The 20,585-nt window shown below is 39.8% G+C and overlaps 3 protein-coding genes across 4 annotated transcripts; 1 reads left to right on the top strand and 2 right to left on the bottom strand.

The window, feature by feature from the left end:
• Positions 1–2,325: 2,325 nt before the first annotated feature.
• Positions 2,326–12,276, bottom strand: LOC119075237 (transmembrane protein 80-like). 2 transcript variants are annotated; one of them, XM_037181631.1, is made up of 4 exons: positions 12,192–12,276; positions 9,726–9,815; positions 9,456–9,649; positions 2,326–5,319 (listed from the first exon to the last, which is right to left on the bottom strand). In XM_037181631.1, exons 2-4 carry the CDS (start codon positions 9,758–9,760, stop codon positions 5,126–5,128), a joined length of 423 nt encoding a protein of 140 aa, XP_037037526.1. In that variant the 5' UTR covers positions 9,761–9,815; positions 12,192–12,276; the 3' UTR covers positions 2,326–5,125. The 2 variants fall into 2 exon arrangements, with proteins under 2 accessions (XP_037037526.1, XP_037037525.1); XM_037181630.1 differs by having other exon boundaries at positions 12,144–12,257.
• Positions 12,277–12,423: 147 nt separating this feature from the next.
• LOC119075235 lies at positions 12,424–18,554 on the top strand. The gene is made up of 5 exons (XM_037181628.1): positions 12,424–12,662; positions 14,022–15,259; positions 15,327–15,453; positions 15,514–17,417; positions 17,484–18,554. The coding sequence occupies exons 1-5, from the start codon at positions 12,564–12,566 to the stop codon at positions 18,448–18,450; spliced, it is 4,335 nt and encodes a 1,444-aa protein (XP_037037523.1). The 5' UTR covers positions 12,424–12,563; the 3' UTR covers positions 18,451–18,554.
• LOC119075236 (zinc finger protein 330 homolog) lies at positions 18,468–20,172 on the bottom strand. Its single transcript, XM_037181629.1, has 7 exons — positions 20,020–20,172; positions 19,693–19,766; positions 19,403–19,637; positions 19,274–19,348; positions 19,137–19,209; positions 18,903–19,067; positions 18,468–18,825 (listed from the first exon to the last, which is right to left on the bottom strand). The coding sequence occupies exons 1-7, from the start codon at positions 20,077–20,079 to the stop codon at positions 18,551–18,553; spliced, it is 957 nt and encodes a 318-aa protein (XP_037037524.1). The 5' UTR covers positions 20,080–20,172; the 3' UTR covers positions 18,468–18,550.
• Positions 20,173–20,585: the final 413 nt, after the last annotated feature.

The following is a 20,585-nucleotide window of genomic DNA, read 5'->3' as shown; positions in this document are numbered from 1 at the left end:
GCCACCAGTTTTCCAATTAATTGAATTAAAATCTGATTTTAATTTCAAAAAAAAAATCTTTGACACAAGCAAAACAGTCCGTATGATCTGGAATTTTGATCTCGTTCCGCAAACCCAGCCAAATAAATCGACAAACATTTTAAATGCAAATTTAACCGATTTCTGGAATACAACTGGAAATTTCAGATCATACGGACTGTTCTGCTCGTTTCAAAGAATTTTCTAAAAATAATTTCAGAAATTAATTTAATTAAAGCAGTTCAGGCGTTTAACGAGTATACCAGCTGGTAATCGGTCAAATGGGTTGGTAATTTACGTGGTTACATCCAGTGCGTACACGGAAATTTAATTTGACAGAACAAAAACAGAAAAACAAAATCTTCGTTTCATTGGTCTTTCTTATTGGTAGTTCGTACAAAGTGTCACACGACTGGTAATATGGAAAAACTAGCAGTGTGTCCCGGCCTTCGGCCGGGTCGTACTGGCCCCAGAAGTGTTTGACGTAGGCAATAGTCGACTATATAAAATTGTTCAATTAATCGGTACAATACAATGTTTTATCGATAAATAATCGATACATATCGACAGATAGTCGACATTATTAACATTCATTTTTTTACCGAATGTCAATCGATTTTTATCAATTCACGATAGATGTTCGATTGCTTGACTTTTTGAAAATATCGATAATCGATTCTAAGGCAATAATCGATATGTTATCAATCGAAAGAACTGATGAACTGAACACGCCTTGTTTAGCATTACAAAGAAAGTTTTAGCGGTGAAAAAAAAAACAAAATTCTTGAATTACACAAGTAGGAACGGTTCGGGAGAAAAACTTTTTCCGCCATTCTTTCTTATATGACCTATTGAATGCAGTTCCAAAGAGAAATCCCTGAAATACCAACATTTTTAGACCCGTGTGTAACACGTCGAATTGGACTCCCGGAGTAAGGGGAAACATATTGTGGTTGTATAGAGATGCCAAATCGGCGAAAAGAAAATGTCCGTCCGTCTGTCTGTCTGTGGGTTCTCTAACTTGAATAAAACACATCCGATTTTGAAAATTCTTTTTGTCCTCGTTTGGTAATGTCAAAAGACAGGCTAAGTTCGAAGATGGGTGATTTCGGATCGACCTCTCCGGAGCTGGGGCCCAATAAGTGTCTTAGTGTTTTTCGACGATATCTCCAGACATTTAAGCACTACACTTGTGATACGTCAAATAAAAGGTATTTACAATACCGATCGACAAAAAAAAAGTTTATGGAAATCGGAAGACCGACTCGTGAGTTAGAGTCCTTGGTGTGAAACAGGCACAGGGCGGCAAGCTTGTAGGTCGGCCAAATTTGAACATATTTCGTCTGTTTTCGCTTTATTAGATAGGTATTGACCGAAAATTATGAAATTATGTTCACCGGAGCGTGATCTGGGTCTCTTGGAGTGAGCTCTTATCTGGCTACTCGGCCGTACAGTGAACGTGGAGTATTTTGTCAATATCTCGAGTAAATTTTGACCGAATTTCATGATTTTTTTTGTTTGAAAGGTATTAACGAATGTAAAGCGTCGGTACTATTTCCGATCTCCTAACAAAATGGCTGCCGGCGACCATATTGGATTTAAGTAAAAGTGATATAAAGTGGGAAAAATGGTACTTAGAGAGGTTCTTTTAACAGAGAAGTGATTAGTTATGTGTGGTGGGTATTGAGCTATATACAGGCCTATATATACCTATATAGCCTATATAGCGGTATATAGCTGTTTAAATAGGAATTTATGAAAGTTGACTTCGTACGGGGCTGTCTATATTGCCTCCGGCAATTTATTTGTATATGATAACAAGGCAAAGAGTGGATAATGCAAGTGATTTTAAAGCGCGAATAGCTTTTCAGTAGAGAATGAAGTAAAAGAAATGAAGAGTTTCACAGTAAAGTCTTTTGATACAAATAGGTGTTTCGTACGGGTCGGCGTTAGCTATGTTTTGTTTCCAATCCTATTCCCAACTATAGTTGCGATTTTTAGTATGAAATTTGCAACGCGCATCTGCATCTACGTGATCTCTTCAAAGTTTGAAGCCTTGTTGTTGGTTTTTCGTCTGCTGACTCAAAATCGCTAGAAAAATGCTAAACAAATTTTTGGATTTTTTTTTCTTTTCTTTATTCCATAAATAGGTCGATAAATACAAAGCACACACAAAAAATATTTCGTTTTGTTTATATAAAAAAGAATTATAAATCTAAAATCGAAGAACGATGCGAAAGCTAAGACAATTTTTCGTCGTAAAAATGTATCGAAGACTAGTAACACGTTAAGTTTTATTGAGCATAAAGCTAAAAGCACAATTTCATCGAAAAAATGTTAACTTATTGGGTGTAATTCAGAGAAATGAAAAACGGCGCTTCTTGGCTGGGAGCCGAGTAAGAGACAACACGTCTCTCATTTCTCTGGTGTAATTACAAAAAAAAGAAATTCATTCTCATATTCAAAAAATATTATTCTAATTTTGAACAAGTTTTTATTATTATCATAAGGCTTCTTCGTTTCATATAACTCTAAGTTAATAAGGGCACTCTTTGAATAGTATGTCGATATTATATTAATAATGTAAATCGATAATTTGATAACACTTCCAATATAAAATGACGGAAATTTATCGCTTTTGTGATTAGATTTTGTTAATAAAATGAAAATAAGAAGAAAATGCAAATGTATGTGCGCAGATGAGATAAGGTTACGTTAGTGACATAATCTATAAAGTGGCTTGTTCATAAACAAGGCGGTAATATGAATACATAAATGCAAAAAGGTGACATGTACAATTGGCGAATTATAAGAAAAATGAAATTTCATTGATATAACATCGTTTCGAATAGTCTGACGATGTTAACAACAATCGCTAACATTATTTCACACGCCCCAACAGACAGTGGTCTCTAGCCTTGGCTTCGTGCATGTGAAGCGAATCATGAGAAAAATGTAATTCGCACGAAGCTAACACTAGCACCTGGTTCTGAAAGAACAGGTTAAGACACTTACGACGGCGGGTGAAACACTAATCTTGACAATTTAGCCACGTTTTGTTAAACTCATTAAAGATTGTGCGAAAAGAAAAGTTGAAGATTTTTTTTTTATCAAGTTGACATTTTACACAATCTGTAATATGTCTAAATTGTCAAACTTTGTGTTTCACCGCCTGCATGATCAACTCACCACACTTATAGATCAGGTCGAAGGTTATTCGGAATGTCAAAAATCATCGACAGAATACCTAACCAACCTGATAATATATGCGGCGAAAATGAGCAGGCATCGGAAATCTGAATTTTAACGTTTTTAGATCCGGACAAAACACAAAATTAAGTGAAAGCTCAAAAATTCCATTTTTTTTTTCAAAGAGTTGAGGTTAGGGTTTTCGATGGTGTCAGCGTTCGGGCTTACAGTTACTCACACTTGATCTATTTTGAGAGCTTTTTTGTCGGGGCCTCTTGATATGTGGCAAATGTTAGCTATATTTTTGTTGTCGGTAAACAGTGACTTATGTGGGGTGAGGTTCGTTGTTGTAGGATTTCGACGAAACTACCACACATAATTAGCCGATAAAACATAAAACACTTCGGTGTGAATATATGATAGCTGCACCTGTCACCACTTTAGAGTGCAGTCAGAGAAATGTTAAATTGGTATACATGTGGCGAGATAGCAGGAATGGAAGGAACATGTAAATGACAGCTATATCGTCGCATGTGTTGTACCAACCTAACATTTCTCTGAGTGCAGTAAATCTTTCTCGAACTTCTAAGTACTTTATTGGGTGCACGATATGTATTACGTTTTTAACAACCGTTGTTGTCACATTTACCGTGTCAAAAAATTGCAGTTAAAGTGAGATTTATCATCGCGTATACAATAAAGTACTTTACTTTGCAGCTCGATGTCAGAAGTAAGTATTAACTCCTGGTATAGAACATTTTATCGCACTGCTTCTGATATCAATTAGTTGAGCCTTTAGTGCACTTGTTTACAGTCAAATTAAGTATCCGTGTCCATAACGCATTCGTCTAATGAAGTCATAGAGATGATAATAGATGGCGTTGCTTCTGACCGCCATCTGTTCTCTGGATATGAAGTTAAAAATCCACTTATAACACTACAATAGGACTTTTTAGGGAAAAAAAACAATTTAAAGTGGACGTGTTAATTTGATCGATTAGGCACACACTGGATAGAAATTCAGTCATTAGTTTAGAAAATAGATCGTTTTGTCTGTTCAAAATTTAAATGCTCAAAAAAGCCGAAATTTTTTTTAGTTTGTCAATTAATTTGTATAAGTTTTTTTGTCTATTAATTTAAGGCAATAAATCTTTGGTCTACTTCGGTCGGTGTGTGAAATGATGTTTTTTTGCATAGTTCCAGTAGTAGTTCTTACATCAAGAAGAAATCGAATCGATTTCAAAATCAAGGTTCTCAAAGAACAGGTTAAGAAAACTCTGAACACGAAGGCGGTGACACATAATTTGTGTCAACGGCTGCGAAATTTTTATGAAAAGGGCAACTTAACAAAAACGAAAATTCGAATTTTCTTAAAAAACATTTTCTTCAAGTGCTCAAGTTTTCACACCCAATCTCTACTAAGTGCGTTTATTAATTTCGGTGTATACCGTCTTCGTGGCTGTCTTTACTTGTTCTTTCAGAACCTTGGTCAAAATGGTATCGGAAATCTGGCACACAGTGCCAAAAGAACGCACTTTTAAACTACGTAAACGGTGAACTCGCATACGCAAGTTGGTTGCTGCAAATGCTTTTTAGCCATGTCATCGACTTAATGACTCCTTTTACAAAATTTTAGTATTGAAAAATCGTGTGCGACTTCATCTTTTACATAGTTGAAAAATGCGTTGTTTTAGCACCGTGTGCCAAATTACCCCACGCCTTTAGTCGTTTGTCGCATTCGTTTCGCTACTGGAATCATGCAAGAAAAAACGTTGTATACGTGAACCACGGGCACTCAGCATCTACAATATTTTGCCTCGGAAAAATAGAACAAAAATGAAATTTTCCTCTTCATGCTCTGACACTCGTTACAATTGCGTAATTAGGTCATGATTCACGTACTTGAAAACCATTTCACTTAAGTATAAACGGTGGGACGGCAGGATTGAAACATAAAAATGATTCCGTATAACAGTTCGCTGATCTGTAGGGCTAACATTAAGCCACAGAGAATCGCTTCCAATTTCAGTGGCATAAACTGTATAAATAAAAGGTAATACGTTCCCATCCCGCAAGGTATTGTCAGTATAACGGACACTATAACGTGCCATCCTGTAAGAAAAAATTGAAAATAAAATTTAAAAAAAGGCGCCAATAACGCAACTAATACTAAGTCCTCCCAAAGTACTGGTACAACACGTCTGAGTACATTGTTTGAAATTACAACTGCCTCCATGTACGTAGGCAAAACGGATGACTGTAAGGCCGCCTTCAACAGACTGTCTCAAGAATGCAAACGTGACAGAATTAACGGAGATTCTTTTACAACAGTATTTACCCACTATACAATGCAGAGAGGGAAACTATGCGAACTTAGCGAAAATATTTGAGAGAAAGACAGTTACTAATATAACGACTGGGTCGTTTCGACGTATTAGAGGGAATATGTCGAATGATTTTGAAATTGGTTGAGAGAAAACGTATTGAATTCTCTCTCAAAAACCCACCTGTCATTCGAAATATTCCCTCTATCCGTCGAAACGACCCAGTCGTCATATTAGCATCTTTATAGTCCCCAACTGTCGAAGCGAGCACATGGATTTGTGAGTAACAGGTCTGTAGGAACCAATTTAATGGAATTATCTCATTTCGTCCACTCAGCATATGAAATCGGAGCTCAGGTGGACACGTTTTACTCAGACGTATCAAAGGCCTTTGATACTGTAGATTGTCAATACGCAAGTTAGCAAATTTTCCACTTGGTAACCGATCACTTCGATGGTTCAATTCATACTCCCCGAAGAGTAAGCACCGCGAGTAGGAACAGAAATTTCAGATGAATTTAGTGCACATTCAGCGATCGGCCAAGGAACGACTTTAGATCCGATCCTCTTTCTGACATTCTTCGATGACTCTGAAGCAATCCACGACACAGCAAGATCGTATAATTTTGCCGATGACAAGAAAAAAGCAAAAATAGTAACTTGTTCGGCAGATACAAGGAAATTGCAAGAAGAAATGGACGAATTCGGGCAGTGGTGTGATGACAATGGGCTGGAACTGAACATTGGAAAATGCAAGGTGATGACTTTTACACGCAAAAGGAATCCCATCGAAGCAAATTACACCATCAAAGGAACAGAGACAGAAAGAGTCAAGCAAATGCCGGACCTGGGCGTCATGATGGATTCAAAAATGACTTTTGCGCTGCACAGAGAGCTGGTTAAGAAGAAAGCCGACAACAACCTCGGATTCGTGAAACGGGAGTGCTACAAGGCACTGAACATGGACAATGCCAAACTGTTGTATGGAACGCTGGGTGAGGTCACACTTAGAATACGCAAATGTTATTTGGTCGCTGTATACAAAGGCTCACAGAGAACAAATAGAGAGTACACAAAAGCAGGCCGTCGTATTCTTCAACAAAGACAACCTCAACAGACAAGAAAATGGATTCGTGCTACGACCATACCAAGAACGATGCGAAGAATTAGAACTAGTCTCACTAAACAGAAGGAGGGTAATTTCGGCTGCATTGAGGATGCACCAAATTGTATCTGGACGTCTGGACTCTCCATACTTGCGTAATCAACTGAACTTAAATACTGGAGATAGCCAACTGAGAAATTCAGAGGAGTATATGAAGAATATGGTTGGAATTCTCCGCTCAACAATGCGTGCAAAGCATTCAATTGTGCAGCGGCAGTTGTCGATCCGGCGTTACCGTTTACACGCTTTAAACAAGAAGTTTTGAAACTGCCAGATTGTTAGATGGCAAAGGACTGTGATATAGTGGAAGTGAATTGCTTTTAAGGGAACAGGTAAATTGAATTTGAAAGGTTGATTGATTTGGACGTTAATATGAATTTAAATTGGAATTGAAGTAGACTTAGATGTGTCTGTGCGGATTGACTGACGAAGCTAAAAAGCTAGGTTGATTTAGTGTTTAATTTTTGATTGTATTGATTGTGATGATGACGATGATTGTAACTATGTCAGCTTACTTAAGTAGACACTAAAACCAAAGAATAAATAAATAAATAAATCTTAACAGTACTTTCCTCAACATCTGCCACTTGTGACGCAATTTTTTTTTGGTAAAATTTCTCTTCTAGATTTTTTTGGCCTAATTTTTGCTTTGACATTTTTTGCGTACAAGCGCAGCATACTTTTAGCACAGGGACTTGCGTCACTTCTACTCTTTGAGTGTTTTTGACTGATATCAGTTGTTTTGGAAGTTTGGTTTGATCTCTGTTATGGTATTTGGTTGCAATTTATTTCCTATATATCTTCCATCCGAAAATGAGAAAATCGAGAAATTTCGGGAACATACTTTTTCCAAAAAAGTGTTTTTTCGACGTTTCAGAAGATATTCTATCCGAATATGCAATTAAAAATTTAGGAACTAATCTTGGAACCACCTACCTTATACCGAAAATAACCAATATCCAAAAATAACCAAAAATTCGATGGAAGTTAGGAAGTGCCAGAAGAATCATCTGTCATCCCAAAATTGAAGAAACAACCTCGGAACACCTCACTTTTATCGAAAATAACCAAAATCCGTCGAAAAATTCTATGGAAGTTAGGAAGTGCCAGAGAAATCATCTGTCATCCCAAAATTGAAGAACCAACCTTGGAAAACCTCACTTTTATCGAAAAGAGCCAAAATCCATCGAAAAATTCGATGGAAGTTAGGAAGTGCCAGAAGAATCATCTGTCATCCCAAAAATTGAAGAACCAACCTCGGAACACCTCACTTTTATCGAAAATAACCAAAATCCGTCGAAAAATTCGATGGAAGTTAGGAAGTGCATGGGGAATCATCTGTCATCTCAAAATTTAGGAACCAACCTTGGAAAACCTCACTTTTATCGAAAAGAGCCAAAATCCATCGAAAAATTCTATGGAAGTTAGGAAGTGCCAGAGGAATCATCTGTCTTCCCAAAATTGAAGAACCAGCCTTGGAACACCTCACTTTTATCGAAAATAACCAAAATCCGTCGAAAAATTCTATGGAAGTTAGGAAGTGCCAGAAAAATCATCTGCCATCCCAAAATTGAAGAACCAACCTTGGAAAACCTCACTTTTATCGAAAATAACCAAAATCCGTCGAAAAATTCTATGGAAGTTAGGAAGTGCCAGAAGAATCATCTGTCATCCCAAAAATTGAAGAACCAACCTCGGAACACCTCACTTTTATCGAAAATAACCAAAATCCGTCGAAAAATTCGATGGAAGTTAGGAAGTGCATGGGGAATCATCTGTCATCTCAAAATTTAGGAACCAACCTTGGAAAACCTCACTTTTATCGAAAAGAGCCAAAATCCATCGAAAAATTCGATGGAAGTTAGGAAGTGCCAGAGGAATCATCTGTCATCCCAAAATTTAGGAACCAATATTGGAACCGAGGGGGAAACCACTCTTTTTTATTGATGTGATTAACATGATTAACCAGTGATTAACATGATGATGAATTGGTGATTTACCAGCATTTGACCAAGGGGATTGGCCCAAAACTACAAATAAACGTGAAATATAGCGGTTAATCAATTTTAATCACCGATTAACCGTTTGGATTCACAAAACTTATGTTTCTGATTAACAGATTAGCTGATTAACCATGTTAATCAAAAAATAGTGGTTTCCCCCTCGATTGGAACACCTCACTCATGTCGAAAATAACCCAAATCCACCAAAACACTTTTTCCGACATTTACCAATCACTATTCATAATTACTAGCTGGAACTAGCTATGCTAACGCGCGCCCATGATACTGGGACAGGCACTATTTTCTAGTAGTGGGTTGGACAAGATTTCTTAGTCTAGTTTTCCCCTCCTTACAATGCTCATATGGTTCACTTTTCAGAGTCGTCTGAAAACAATCAAAACAGCATAGAAAGCTAAAAGTTGTAATACCAGTACTTCGGACGGCCATAAAATAAATTATTTTTGTTTCGTTGTTGTGGGTTACACAACTATTATCGTGTTAATGAACGCATAACACGCTAAATAATAAATGCACCCCACATGCGTCAATAAAACTAAAAAAACATATGTCGCTCCCACAACATACATATGAAACGTCTATCTCTCTCTCTCTGTAAATCATAATCACCATAGCATCTGAATCAAGCAGTATAACAGATTTTCCAAGAGAGGCTAAATTTCCGTTAAAATAATCTGTTCTAGTGCTTGGTTCAGTGCTATGTAATCACCAACAACAACAACAACACAAAATACTTACCGTGTTCGCTCAGAGAACCTTTCCTCCCCAAATAGACTCGAATCGTTTCTAATATTAGTGTTGCAACCAGTATACAGACGTCCTGCTGCAGTTGCTGGGGTGTATATTTCAAGTAGGACGAGTTTATTGCCTTCAAAACTCCCATTGCGAATTCGCAACTGCCAAACATACCGAAATAGAATGAATTTAGGTACCTGCGGTGATAATAAAGATAGGAAGAAGCAACAGTTAGTAGCATGTTCAACGGCATACGAAAATTTCAATACTTACAGTAGGATCTCGTACGACAGGCTAACGTTCACCATAGTAAGTTTTCGTTTGGCTGGCTTAGTTCGTTATACCATACATAAAATGTAACAACTGAAAAAAGTCGTTAAAAAAATAGTTATTCAACGAACAAGGTTCATCTATGAAGGAATTTCCTCGCACTAGATTAACCCGAGCCAAGGAAATACCATTCAATGAAACGAAATCAGAATTGATTCCGAGTAATAGGTCTGTTCAAGGCAGTTCTCTAGCAATATCACACCGATTGTTTCCAACGTTTGCTGACCTAAAATCACTCAGTGGACTTGCGAATTTCCTATTACCTATTACCCCTATTCCTACTGTTCCAAGTGCAACATCGAAATGTCAATCGTCATATAAAGCCAAAATAATCAAACAAAATTGTTGACAAAATGTATAGAAAATCGTTGAGGTTATCGCTTTGTGGATGACGTTTGACAGTAAACTGCACTTTCCATCTGCACTTTGAAGAGACCTATTGAGTGACTATTGCCTGAAGAATATAAGTACAACGTGCAACATGCAGAAGTGTCAACTTCTGAAACAATTTTCTTTTTCATGAGTTTTTATGAAAAAACTCTTTGTTTTTGTCAAGTTAGATTTTTCTTCTGAATGTTCCCAAAAGTTGACAGCTAAGGTGATCAGCAGTCATTGCTTCATATTGGGAACATAGTTCTGTGGTTGGGGATGGATTGATTCAAATTCTGATCTGTAGCAAAATATGCCATTCTGTGGCGGAATTGGACGGATTCTTCCTTGTTTGTAATATCGTAATGAGAAAGATTTTACACGCAGGGTTAGAGTGCAAAAAAAACTTTTATGCAACTCAGCATCATAATGTGCAGAATCTGCAAACTTTACATGCCTCTGTTGCATAGATCGTTGTATGAATCTCTGTGCAAAGTATGTTAGGCTCACAATGTGGATTATGACGCACGTCCATCAAGAACCTAATAAAATACTTTTCACTCGATGCCATAAATAACCATTGTTTAAAAAAATTTACCACAGTGTTGCCGATTGGGTTAACCCTTTCAAATGATCATGGCCCTACGTTCGTGAAGGGCAAGTCCGTTCACACTGAAAAATGTGACAAAAAAAATTGCGCAGGACTGAGGATCATGGCCCTACGTTAGTGAAGGGCCGTGACGCAAGTCCATTCACACTAAAAAATTTGACAAAAAAATTTTCCGCAGGACTGAGGAACATCTATACACAACTTTTTTGACTTTTCCCCCTCCGCTCCTACTAACTACAAAGTATTTTATTCGCGAAAGTTTTATCAACAAAAATCTTACCCGAAAAATTTTAGGAAGAAAATTATAATAAAAAAGTTTGCGTCAACAAGTGGCAGATAATTCGGCTTTCTTCGTTTTTTCCATTCTTTAAAGGAATATATTTCACAATTTTAAAAATTTTCCTTTCTCAACATCTGTTACTTGTGACGAATACTTTTTTATTATAATTTTCTTCCTAAAATTTTTCGGGTAAGATTTTTGTTGATAAAACTTTCGCGTGCTTTCCTCATCAGCTGCCATTTGTGACGCATACCTTTTGGCGTGTCGAATCTGTAAGCGTCACCTACACCGATATCAGTTCTTTTGTAAGTGGATAACAGGACTTGCGTCATACCTCCACTGTAAGTGGTTTTGGGCGATTAGTCTATACTGTATTGGTGGGAAATTTTTAAGAAATCCGACTAGTGCACAATTTACAAGGTTTTTTTATTGCAATCAACATCATAATCATATATTCACGTCTGAAATGAAGTAATATCTGTTGCAACAATTGTTGTTATAAGTCATTCAGTGAATAACAGGCTTAGTTTCAGTGAAAATTTGGGTTTTTATGTTTTGTTTATATCCGCGCACCGCGCTGAATTCGCTCACTGAATTGCGCAAAACTTGGTATTAAACACGAGTTATGTGCTGATATTTTATCGCACACTATGTTTGTCAACCTCGGCATCGCCTCGAGTGTCACCTACTGCGATAAAATACATTCACACATTCATAAACAACTATTATGACATCGGGATTCGTGCAATAGAGGCATCTAAAAAGTTCGTAGCGTTTGCGAACATTATGATGCTGAGTTGCATAAATAACTACTAAAACGATATGTCGCACTCAATGAAAACGATTCATATGACAATAAAACAGACGCATGGAAAATTGAGGATTATGACACGGAATTGCAAAATGAAAAATTGTTTATTTTAAGAAGAAAATTAAATTATTTTTAGGCTCAGTAATAATAGTCAGCCACTATACACATTGTACTGTAATACGTATCACCGCGAGCGTAAATAGTAAAAAAATATAAAAATCGACCAGGCGATAGTAAACACAAGAACGGATTCGAAAGACAACTTCTTCTATTTTTGTATTTATAAATCACCTTTCAAATTTGCCCATATAAATAAATAAATAAAAAAACGCGCTACACCTGTCTACTCTCTCTCGGTATAAAATGACAATTCTACTGTGTAAAATTTTTCAGGTTGGTATAGGCACTGTCGGCACTGTCTGTTACCAGCGTTACCAGGGCTACCAGCAAATTTGTAGCGTCAATAGAGACAATTCGGTCCCAGCAGAAAATTGTCGAATCAAATATCGAGAGTGGGATCTACAGCACTGAGTTGCTGTTGTTGTTTTTTGCCGTCTCAAATTGACAGTTTGAAATTTTTTGTATCGTAATCCACACATACCCGTTTGTATACACTCAGTTCATTTCAACAAAATTTTATCAAATATTCAAAATTCGTAGATTTTAAACAAATTTCGATTCTTCTGAATTGATAAAGAAAGGACGACGATTATGTCCGCAAGTGGACGAAGTAATAAAATAAATTTTTGTGATTTTGATGGAATTAAAAAGAAGGAAATGGAACGCCGGAAAAAATTGCGGCTAGAACAGGTTGGTTTGTCTCCTCTTTTGTTTTTTTTTTAATTTTTCTTTTTTTCGTTGCGATTCGTTGCAATGACCTCTTCATTGTTGAATGGAAATCTATACTTCTGTTCATTCAACTTTTCTTTGTTTGTCCACTGTAAATTCACCATAGAAACATTCGTTTCACACCATGAAATTACCCCATAAATCACTCTGTGCGGGAATGAATTTCTAAAATTTGTTGCGAGATTTTCTTCTGAGTTTTTGAATTATTATGGTGAGGATCAGTTGCGCAAATCAAATGCGGTATTCTCAAGTTTCGGATCCTAAAGCTCTACTCATTTCTGCTACCTGTTGCATTTCAACTGATGCGTGCATTATGAATTCCGTAAAAAGACGGTTTTTTGCATTGCAACTAATATTTGCAATTTGCTGTTTTTGTGTGTGGGATGCGTCATCTTACGGAATTTTTAGTGTGCCTTTCATAAGAACGGATGATTTTCGAAGCACAGTGGCGAAACTGTTTATTGCTTGTCCCATGCGAAAGTTGAACATTACATATCAGTTTGTCCCACATGAACATGGTTCGTTACTTGGATAATATTTTTGGTTCATTTTACATTAGCCCATTGAAAAGTGCAATTTCCTTTTGTTTGTCTTTCTGATTGGATTACGTGAAATTTGTAGCCTACATTTTGGCGGAAAAATATTCGCTTTATGATGATTTCTTTGAACAAAAATCTTTTTTTGAGAGAGTGAACCCATTAAAGCATGCAAAAATATGTTACTTACAAAGGACAAATTGGTCTGTGAGACATAGCTTCACCCACTTGGAGAAACCTGTACAGATTGCATAAATTTACACAATTTGCGAAGGTTTCTCCAAGCGGGATAAAACCAATTTTTCCTTCAAAAGTAACACATTTTTGCGTACTTTAATGGTTTTACTTTTTCAAAAAAAGATTTTGGTTCAAAGAAATCATCAAAAAACGAATATCTTTGGGCCTAAATTTATGGTACAAATTTGCAAATGGTACATCATCGCTCTTAATGGTGAAGTCCACTTCCGATTGAATTTTTTCTTCTCGATTATTACATCAATCAGACCTCTAGATTTTACAAGATCTAAACGTCCACTTTGGCTGTTAATCAAATGAAATTTAACCATCGGTGGAATGTTACGATTTCTTCCGGGTAAATTCACTGTAGACGATCGTATCGCTCAAGAATCTGGTAGGTGGAGGTAGGGAGTGCCGTTTAGGATAGAGTGTACGACAAATCAGGCAGTGTTTTCAATAGCAAATTTAATTGTCGACAATTTTCACATCAAAAATCCCTTAATCCCCTTCAAACCGCCACTATCAATCGAACTTTCCATTTCACCAGGTGCGAACACAGTCCAAAGAATTGTCGTCGCAAATACGTGACCGAGTGGCACGCGAAAAGCATCGACAACTTCGAAATGTCGAAGAAATTAAACGAAAGGAATTGCTGTCGTGGAAGGAAAAACACGTGAACAATACAATGGCCGACTACTACTATTGCCTGTCCAATGTGGGCGATGCACATGTGGCCGCTGAACGCGAAAATCAATTGACCGAACAGCAGAACGAACAGCAGCGTAAAAATCGCAAAATTGCTGTTCAGCGTGGACGGGATGCGCTGCATAAGGAACGATTGGCGAATGTTAGGAAGAAGGAGCGTGGAGCGATTAAGCGAAAGCAGAATCTTTCTTCAGGTCATGAAATTGGGCCGAACACAGTGAATGCCACCGAAGAAGTCAGTCGATTAATGTCGAATGACGACGATCACCAGCAGAGTGAATCTGATGATGAAGTGATAGCCAAAAATGTTGACACCGTCCGAGACACCTCGATAAGAAGCCCAGGGAAACACCTGGCAGACGAATTGGTAGACAAACCGAAGGAACATTCGATGTTCCGATTTACAAAAGTTTCCGATTTGATAGAAGAGCGTCGACGCGCCAGACATGTGTGCGATCAAATATTGGAAAGTGAATTCGCTACAGTCCAGCCAGAAATCCACTCCACATCTTCACAAAAATCACCTCAGTCGAAACCGTCGCACGCACCAAAACCACCTCAACCAAAACTGTTCCATGCACCAAAATCACCTCAAGCGAAACCGTTGTACACTCCGAAATCGCCCAAACAACCAACGAAATCTACGGTACAACGATCACCCGTATCGGCCAAAGGTTTCGTGCCAAAATTACCCACAGCGGGAAGTAAAGGTTTCAATTCACAACGAAGTGTGGTTGGAAATGCCAGAAAGGTTATCTCACCGAACAAAGTAGTCAAACCACGGAATGTCGTCACATCATCGAAATTCGTCTCACCGCAACGACGGGAATTCGTTCCCAGATTCAACATACCGGGAATATTAAAAAATAAACCGGCACCAGAGACAACCAAGGAAGTGACAACCGAATCAATCGAAAAGGTTCAATTCTACGATCATTTCAGTCGGTATGGCAAAGAATACGAAGCTGTTCCGGGTATGGTCGTACGAGAATCCCAGGACCAGGCGATGGATGCTAACGAAGCCGCACGTGTCCAGAACGAAATGGATGAACTTCGGTTCAAGCAGTTGGAGGAATGGAAGTATGTGCTGTTGTAGGTACGCCTGCGGATCGACGCCAAACTTATTTTTGTTTTTCTCTGCTTACAGACGGAAGTCCGAGCAACGCTCCATTGAATCACTGCAACGGAACCAAGTTCGCAAAGACTATGACAATCTCACCAAGCAACTGGATGCGTTGTGCAAGGAAGAGAATAGATTGCGAGCGTTTGCAATGGTAAGAACGGTGACTCAACCAGATTCGAGATTTTTGCTTTCAGTTTTTCAATATTTGCAGCCACCGGACCAATTCTCCGAAGATCGAATCAGCCAATTGGCTCGGAATCGACAGCAAAGTATGAATCGTGCGTTTGAGAACATTCATCATCGACCGGTGGTTATCACTTGTCCTCCGATCGGAACCAATGAACACAGCAGTTCGTCTGACCTGAATGTGGCTGCATCGCCACCGACAGACAAACAACGACCGTACGTCGATCCATTGGATTCATCAGACAGTTGCACGTCGATTTTGCTGGGATACGTGGACAATCGCTCCAGGAAACTGGTTAAAGACATCAAGCAATGCAAAGACGGTCCGGATGGTGACAAACGGAAAAGGCTGGTGACATTGTTGACCCGACTCGATGGTCTGCGTAAGGTATTGATGGAGGAAATTGTGCGCAACAGCAGCCTCAATTTGGAACCATTTTATCGGTCGGTTTTGGAAGTCGAAACGGAGCAGAAGGAAATTCTGCACGATCCTCTAGCGAACAAAGAGAATGGCGACACAAGAGAGCGCACCGAACCGTTGAACCTGCGTGAACAGTCGCAGGAGATGAAATTGGAGAAGAAGATACGAGAATTGTTTCGTAAGGAACAGGCGAAAGCATCGCGAAATGATAATACATTCGAGTCGGTAACCAGCGAAACGATAGGGTCCCGCGACGATCCGGAGCCTGTGAAAATTTTGATCGAAGTGAAAAACGGTGCGAAAATACGAAAGTCAAGCAATCCGAAGAATGCGGACGCTCACATCGTTGTCGGTCAACGCGAACGTAAGACATCCGTGGTATCGTCGGCATCCACTGCTTACCGAAGTCCGCCAGCAACTTTTCACACCGACTTTACGAAAGTTTTATCGAATCAGGCAGATGCGCTGGCCAGAAAATCATCGACGCAACCGAATGAAAGAACCAAACCACTTGAGCAGACACCGCTGGCTCACTACATTACACGACTGTTGGGTATGTCTCAGAAGTCTGTTGATCAATTGGGCGTTAGCACGGGTTCAAGCATAACAACACCGTCTGACTCAGTGATTGAAGTGGCCGAAAACAGATCGGTTATCGATGCCAGCCACTTGAGCAGAGTTCAAGCGAAAATCGATGACAGTCTTCGGTTGGTAAAAGAAGTCGACGACTCGTTTAAACAACCTAAGAGGCAGACGGCGACGAAAGTCGTGACTACAACAAAGCATACGGGAACAAAGGAACGGGAGGTCACACCATCAGAGGAACGGCAAGCACAAACGAACAGACACGCAAACAGGCATCATCATTCCAATGTAGCAGCAAAAACGCCGGAAAAATCGAAGAAAGTGACACACAGAAGTAAGTCGCAATCGGATTCCATCGGTCATGGTGGCAATGCTGTAGAAGTTGCCAACATTCCTGAGAATTCGAAACGGATAATCGCCAATCTGACGAAGCAGATTGAACAAGTGCGACAGGACAAACAGAGATTGCTCGAAAAGACTTTGTCATCTGCCCAGAGCAGCCATTCGTCGAGTGGCAAGGACTTTGATTTAACCGAATACAAAGACTTCGTCACAGCATCCAAGCCAACATCTAAACAGCCAGATGAAAATGATCGGTCGAGTCAAGCGTCCGACGTTCAAAGTTCTCCGGGTCAATTTGTCAACGAAGAGGCGAAGAACTTGATGAGCACCAAGCAAATTGGCATAAGCTTCAGCCGAGACAGTGGAATCGGTTCAAGTCGGCCAGTTACATCCACCGATTTTCGCATCAGTCCGGACATTAAGCTGGCGGAAAAGTCAACGCCGTCTCAGTTTACGCAAGTCTTGGGTGCTGATCCACCATTTGTGGGAGGCGATCCATTGGCGGCACCTGAAGAGGCTGTCCGAAAATCAGTGGAAACCGGAGTGAGAAAGCCAGCGAAGCCACCGATTTCTCTGAAAAGGTAACGGACGAATTCACAATTTCACGATCGGCCTCGGTAACTAATAGACCAATTTATTCTCCCCAGATACAGTCCGCAGCTTGACACCGAACAACTTCAACCGCACGATCTTTCCACGATCAATGAAGTTGAAACGTCGGCCGCATCCCGACTCAATCAGTCGACACGAAATGAAACCAGTGGCTCGCCGGTGCCGACTCCATACACCAGATTTCCAACATTTGCGGAATACGCGAAAATGCAAGAGATTGAGTCCGTTGATGCGTCCAGCGATGTCAGTTACAGTGAAACGATTTTGAAGAAAATGCTGGAAGTGACATGTCTGAGCGAAACCGATTTGAATTATCGAAAGTTCGACAGAACGCATCCCAAGGACAGGACGAACAACGAACAGTCGACAAACACCGGGACATTTACCGAATTCATCGATGTGGAGAAGGAAATGAAGCAACGACGATTAATGGAACGAGCAGACGCTTCGTCGACTAGCGACTCGAAACTGATATCATCGTCAACGTCCAGCGACATATTAGCCAAGGACTTCAATCGCATCGGTTTGAATTGGGCAAGCGCAATGCTGAAGAAAACATCGACCGCTCAGAATCTGGAATCCAGTTCGTCATCTATCAAATCCACACCAATCGCTGCACCGACACTTAGCGGTGGCAGTTCGCCCGGCGATCGAATTAACGGAAACCCGCTGAACATTCGCGATTTCTTAGCGCGAGAACTGCTGAAACGGAGCCAGATGAGTTCATCGAGCTCAATGTCCGACAGTTCAACGTTGACCGATCAGTTCCTGAAATCGTTGTTGACCATGTCCAGCGATTCGTCGTTGCATCAGCAGGCAACGCTTCGAACCTCAACACCGAATCGTCTAAATCAGTCCAGCGAATCGGAGAAATTCGTTGCGGCCCATGACATCGGTCACACGGCAAAGGATGAGCATTTGTTTTCGGGCGAAAGTGTTCTGTCGTCGGTGCGTGGCCTATCACAATCGGAGACATCGGGCGGCAGAGAGACATCGGAATGATTCGACACACACGCGAGCACCTTTTTTGTGATTTCATTTTATTTATTCGAAAAAAGGAAAATTTTTTGATTAAAAATTGGCCGTCCGGCCATTTTGCCATTTAATTTTTCTCTTTCGGTTTCTCCGCTGCCGTTTTTTCGTCCTCCTCATTCGACTCATTGGAATCACTGTCCTCCTCCTCCTCATCATCATCATCGTCGTCGTCATCGTAATCTTCGTCGGATTCATCATCATCCTTGGATGCCCCATACGCCCCATAATTTCCGTAACCAGACGACGTAGCGGCATAATATGATGATCCACCGTAATTGTACTCTCCGCCTTCATCATCATCATCGTCGAATTGAGCTTGACGGCCATACTTGTGACTTCGGGCTGTTGGGAAAAAAAAGGAGCAGATGAGAGCGCGTTTCGGACGAGCCTAGTTCTGTGCCGATGTCGAAGATACTCACTGGACATGCTAAGATCCTTGGTTTGCGACGTTTCATAGTTGCACTTGGGACACGGTATCGGCTTGTTCTTCTCGTATTTGAAACCTTTCCTCTTGACATGATCGTCACAGTAGCAAGTCTTACACCGCAAACACGAATACTGTCCGATACGGTTGCATGATTGGCCTGTAAAGCAACGATTAATTCATTCGATTGATTGACGAATCGATAGCAATGTTGTTGCGCTTAACTGACACTTATAGTTCTCGGACTCCAATACTTGGCACGATGCCTGATGCTCGAATTGATCGTCTTCGCAAAGGAATCCCTAGAAAATAGACGCTTGAAATCATGCGCAACATTGTGACCGTGATATCCTTATCGCAACATACCAAACAAAACGAACATTTGAATATTCGACCACCGTGTTCCCAGACACCTCGCTCGCATTCTACGCACGTTGCGTCCTTTGAACGTATGGATTAGAGAAGGAACCGTAGTTAAACGAAACATTCACTTACTTGTAGCGGACAAGAACAGGGGTGCGACTGCAGACACTTTCTGCCGTGACAAATCCACGCCTCACAGAAATCGCAAATTGCACCGACCATTCCTAAGCCTGTGGTAAAAACACCCGGATGACGTATGACACAATCGCCAGTTTTCAGCATGCACTTGATTTTTCCGCACTGTGCGCAGATTGGAAGGCGTTGAAGAGATTGACAGAAGTAACAGAATGCGCGACTCTTCTGCTTCCTAGGTATGACGACAGAGCATTACACAATCTGGGTAAGTGCGTGGACACACTTACTTTTGACATTTCTCACACTCCATCACGGCATTTGATGGAAATTCAGCAAAATCGATCTCTTTACTTCGGATTTCCTAATTACGAAAAGTGGTCAACATGGTCATCACCATCACCTGCTACTTAAGAGCGGAATCGCGCATTTTCCGAACAATCGTTTAGTCATTGCATCCGCAATTTTGAAAACCAGTGAACTCAAACAACCCTTCGAAGAGATGTAATGTGACTTGTACCTTGTTGAGCACCTCAAAACTGCTGGTGCAATGACTTTTGCTACCATAAAAATTGTTCGAAGAATTCGCGATTTCCTTTTTTTCTCAATTTTTATACTTTCTGTCGAAGTTTCTGCTTCTCGGCTTTCTTACGTTGACCCGTTTTCTTTTTAGGCATTTCGACGATTTCAGCGGATTGGTGATCAAAGAATTAGAGAAATTTTGTTTTTGCCACACTGTCAAGAACGTCAAGAACGTCAATTGGAACGTGACATGTCAAAATATTTTTAGCAAAAGTGGTGGGAGAAAGTTAGTGTTAGGGAGGCTGGGACACAGCTATTCGATATATAATTTTTAGACCCGTACGAAGTACTGGGGTCTTATAGGTTCAAGCATACGTTTGTAACACGTCGAATTGGACTCCCTGAGTAAGGGGAAACCTATTGTGGTTGTCCATAGATGCCGAATCCGCGAAAAAAACATAGCTAACGCCGACCCGTACGAAACACCTATTCGTATCAAAAGCCTTTACTGTGAAACTCTTCATTTCTTTTACTTCATTCTCTACCGAAAAGCTATTCGCCCTTTAAAATCACTTGCATTATCCACTCTTTGCCTTCACATTTCACATTTCTATATGCCTGTATATAGCTCAATATAGGTGAATATAGATGTCCATATATG

This window comes from Bradysia coprophila, unplaced genomic scaffold (assembly GCF_014529535.1).
Source record: "Bradysia coprophila strain Holo2 unplaced genomic scaffold, BU_Bcop_v1 contig_193, whole genome shotgun sequence".
NCBI classification, from domain to species: Eukaryota; Metazoa; Arthropoda; class Insecta; order Diptera; family Sciaridae; genus Bradysia; species Bradysia coprophila.
The sequence above is the reverse complement of the archived record's forward strand: the minus strand, read 5'-3'. Positions and strand labels throughout refer to the sequence as shown.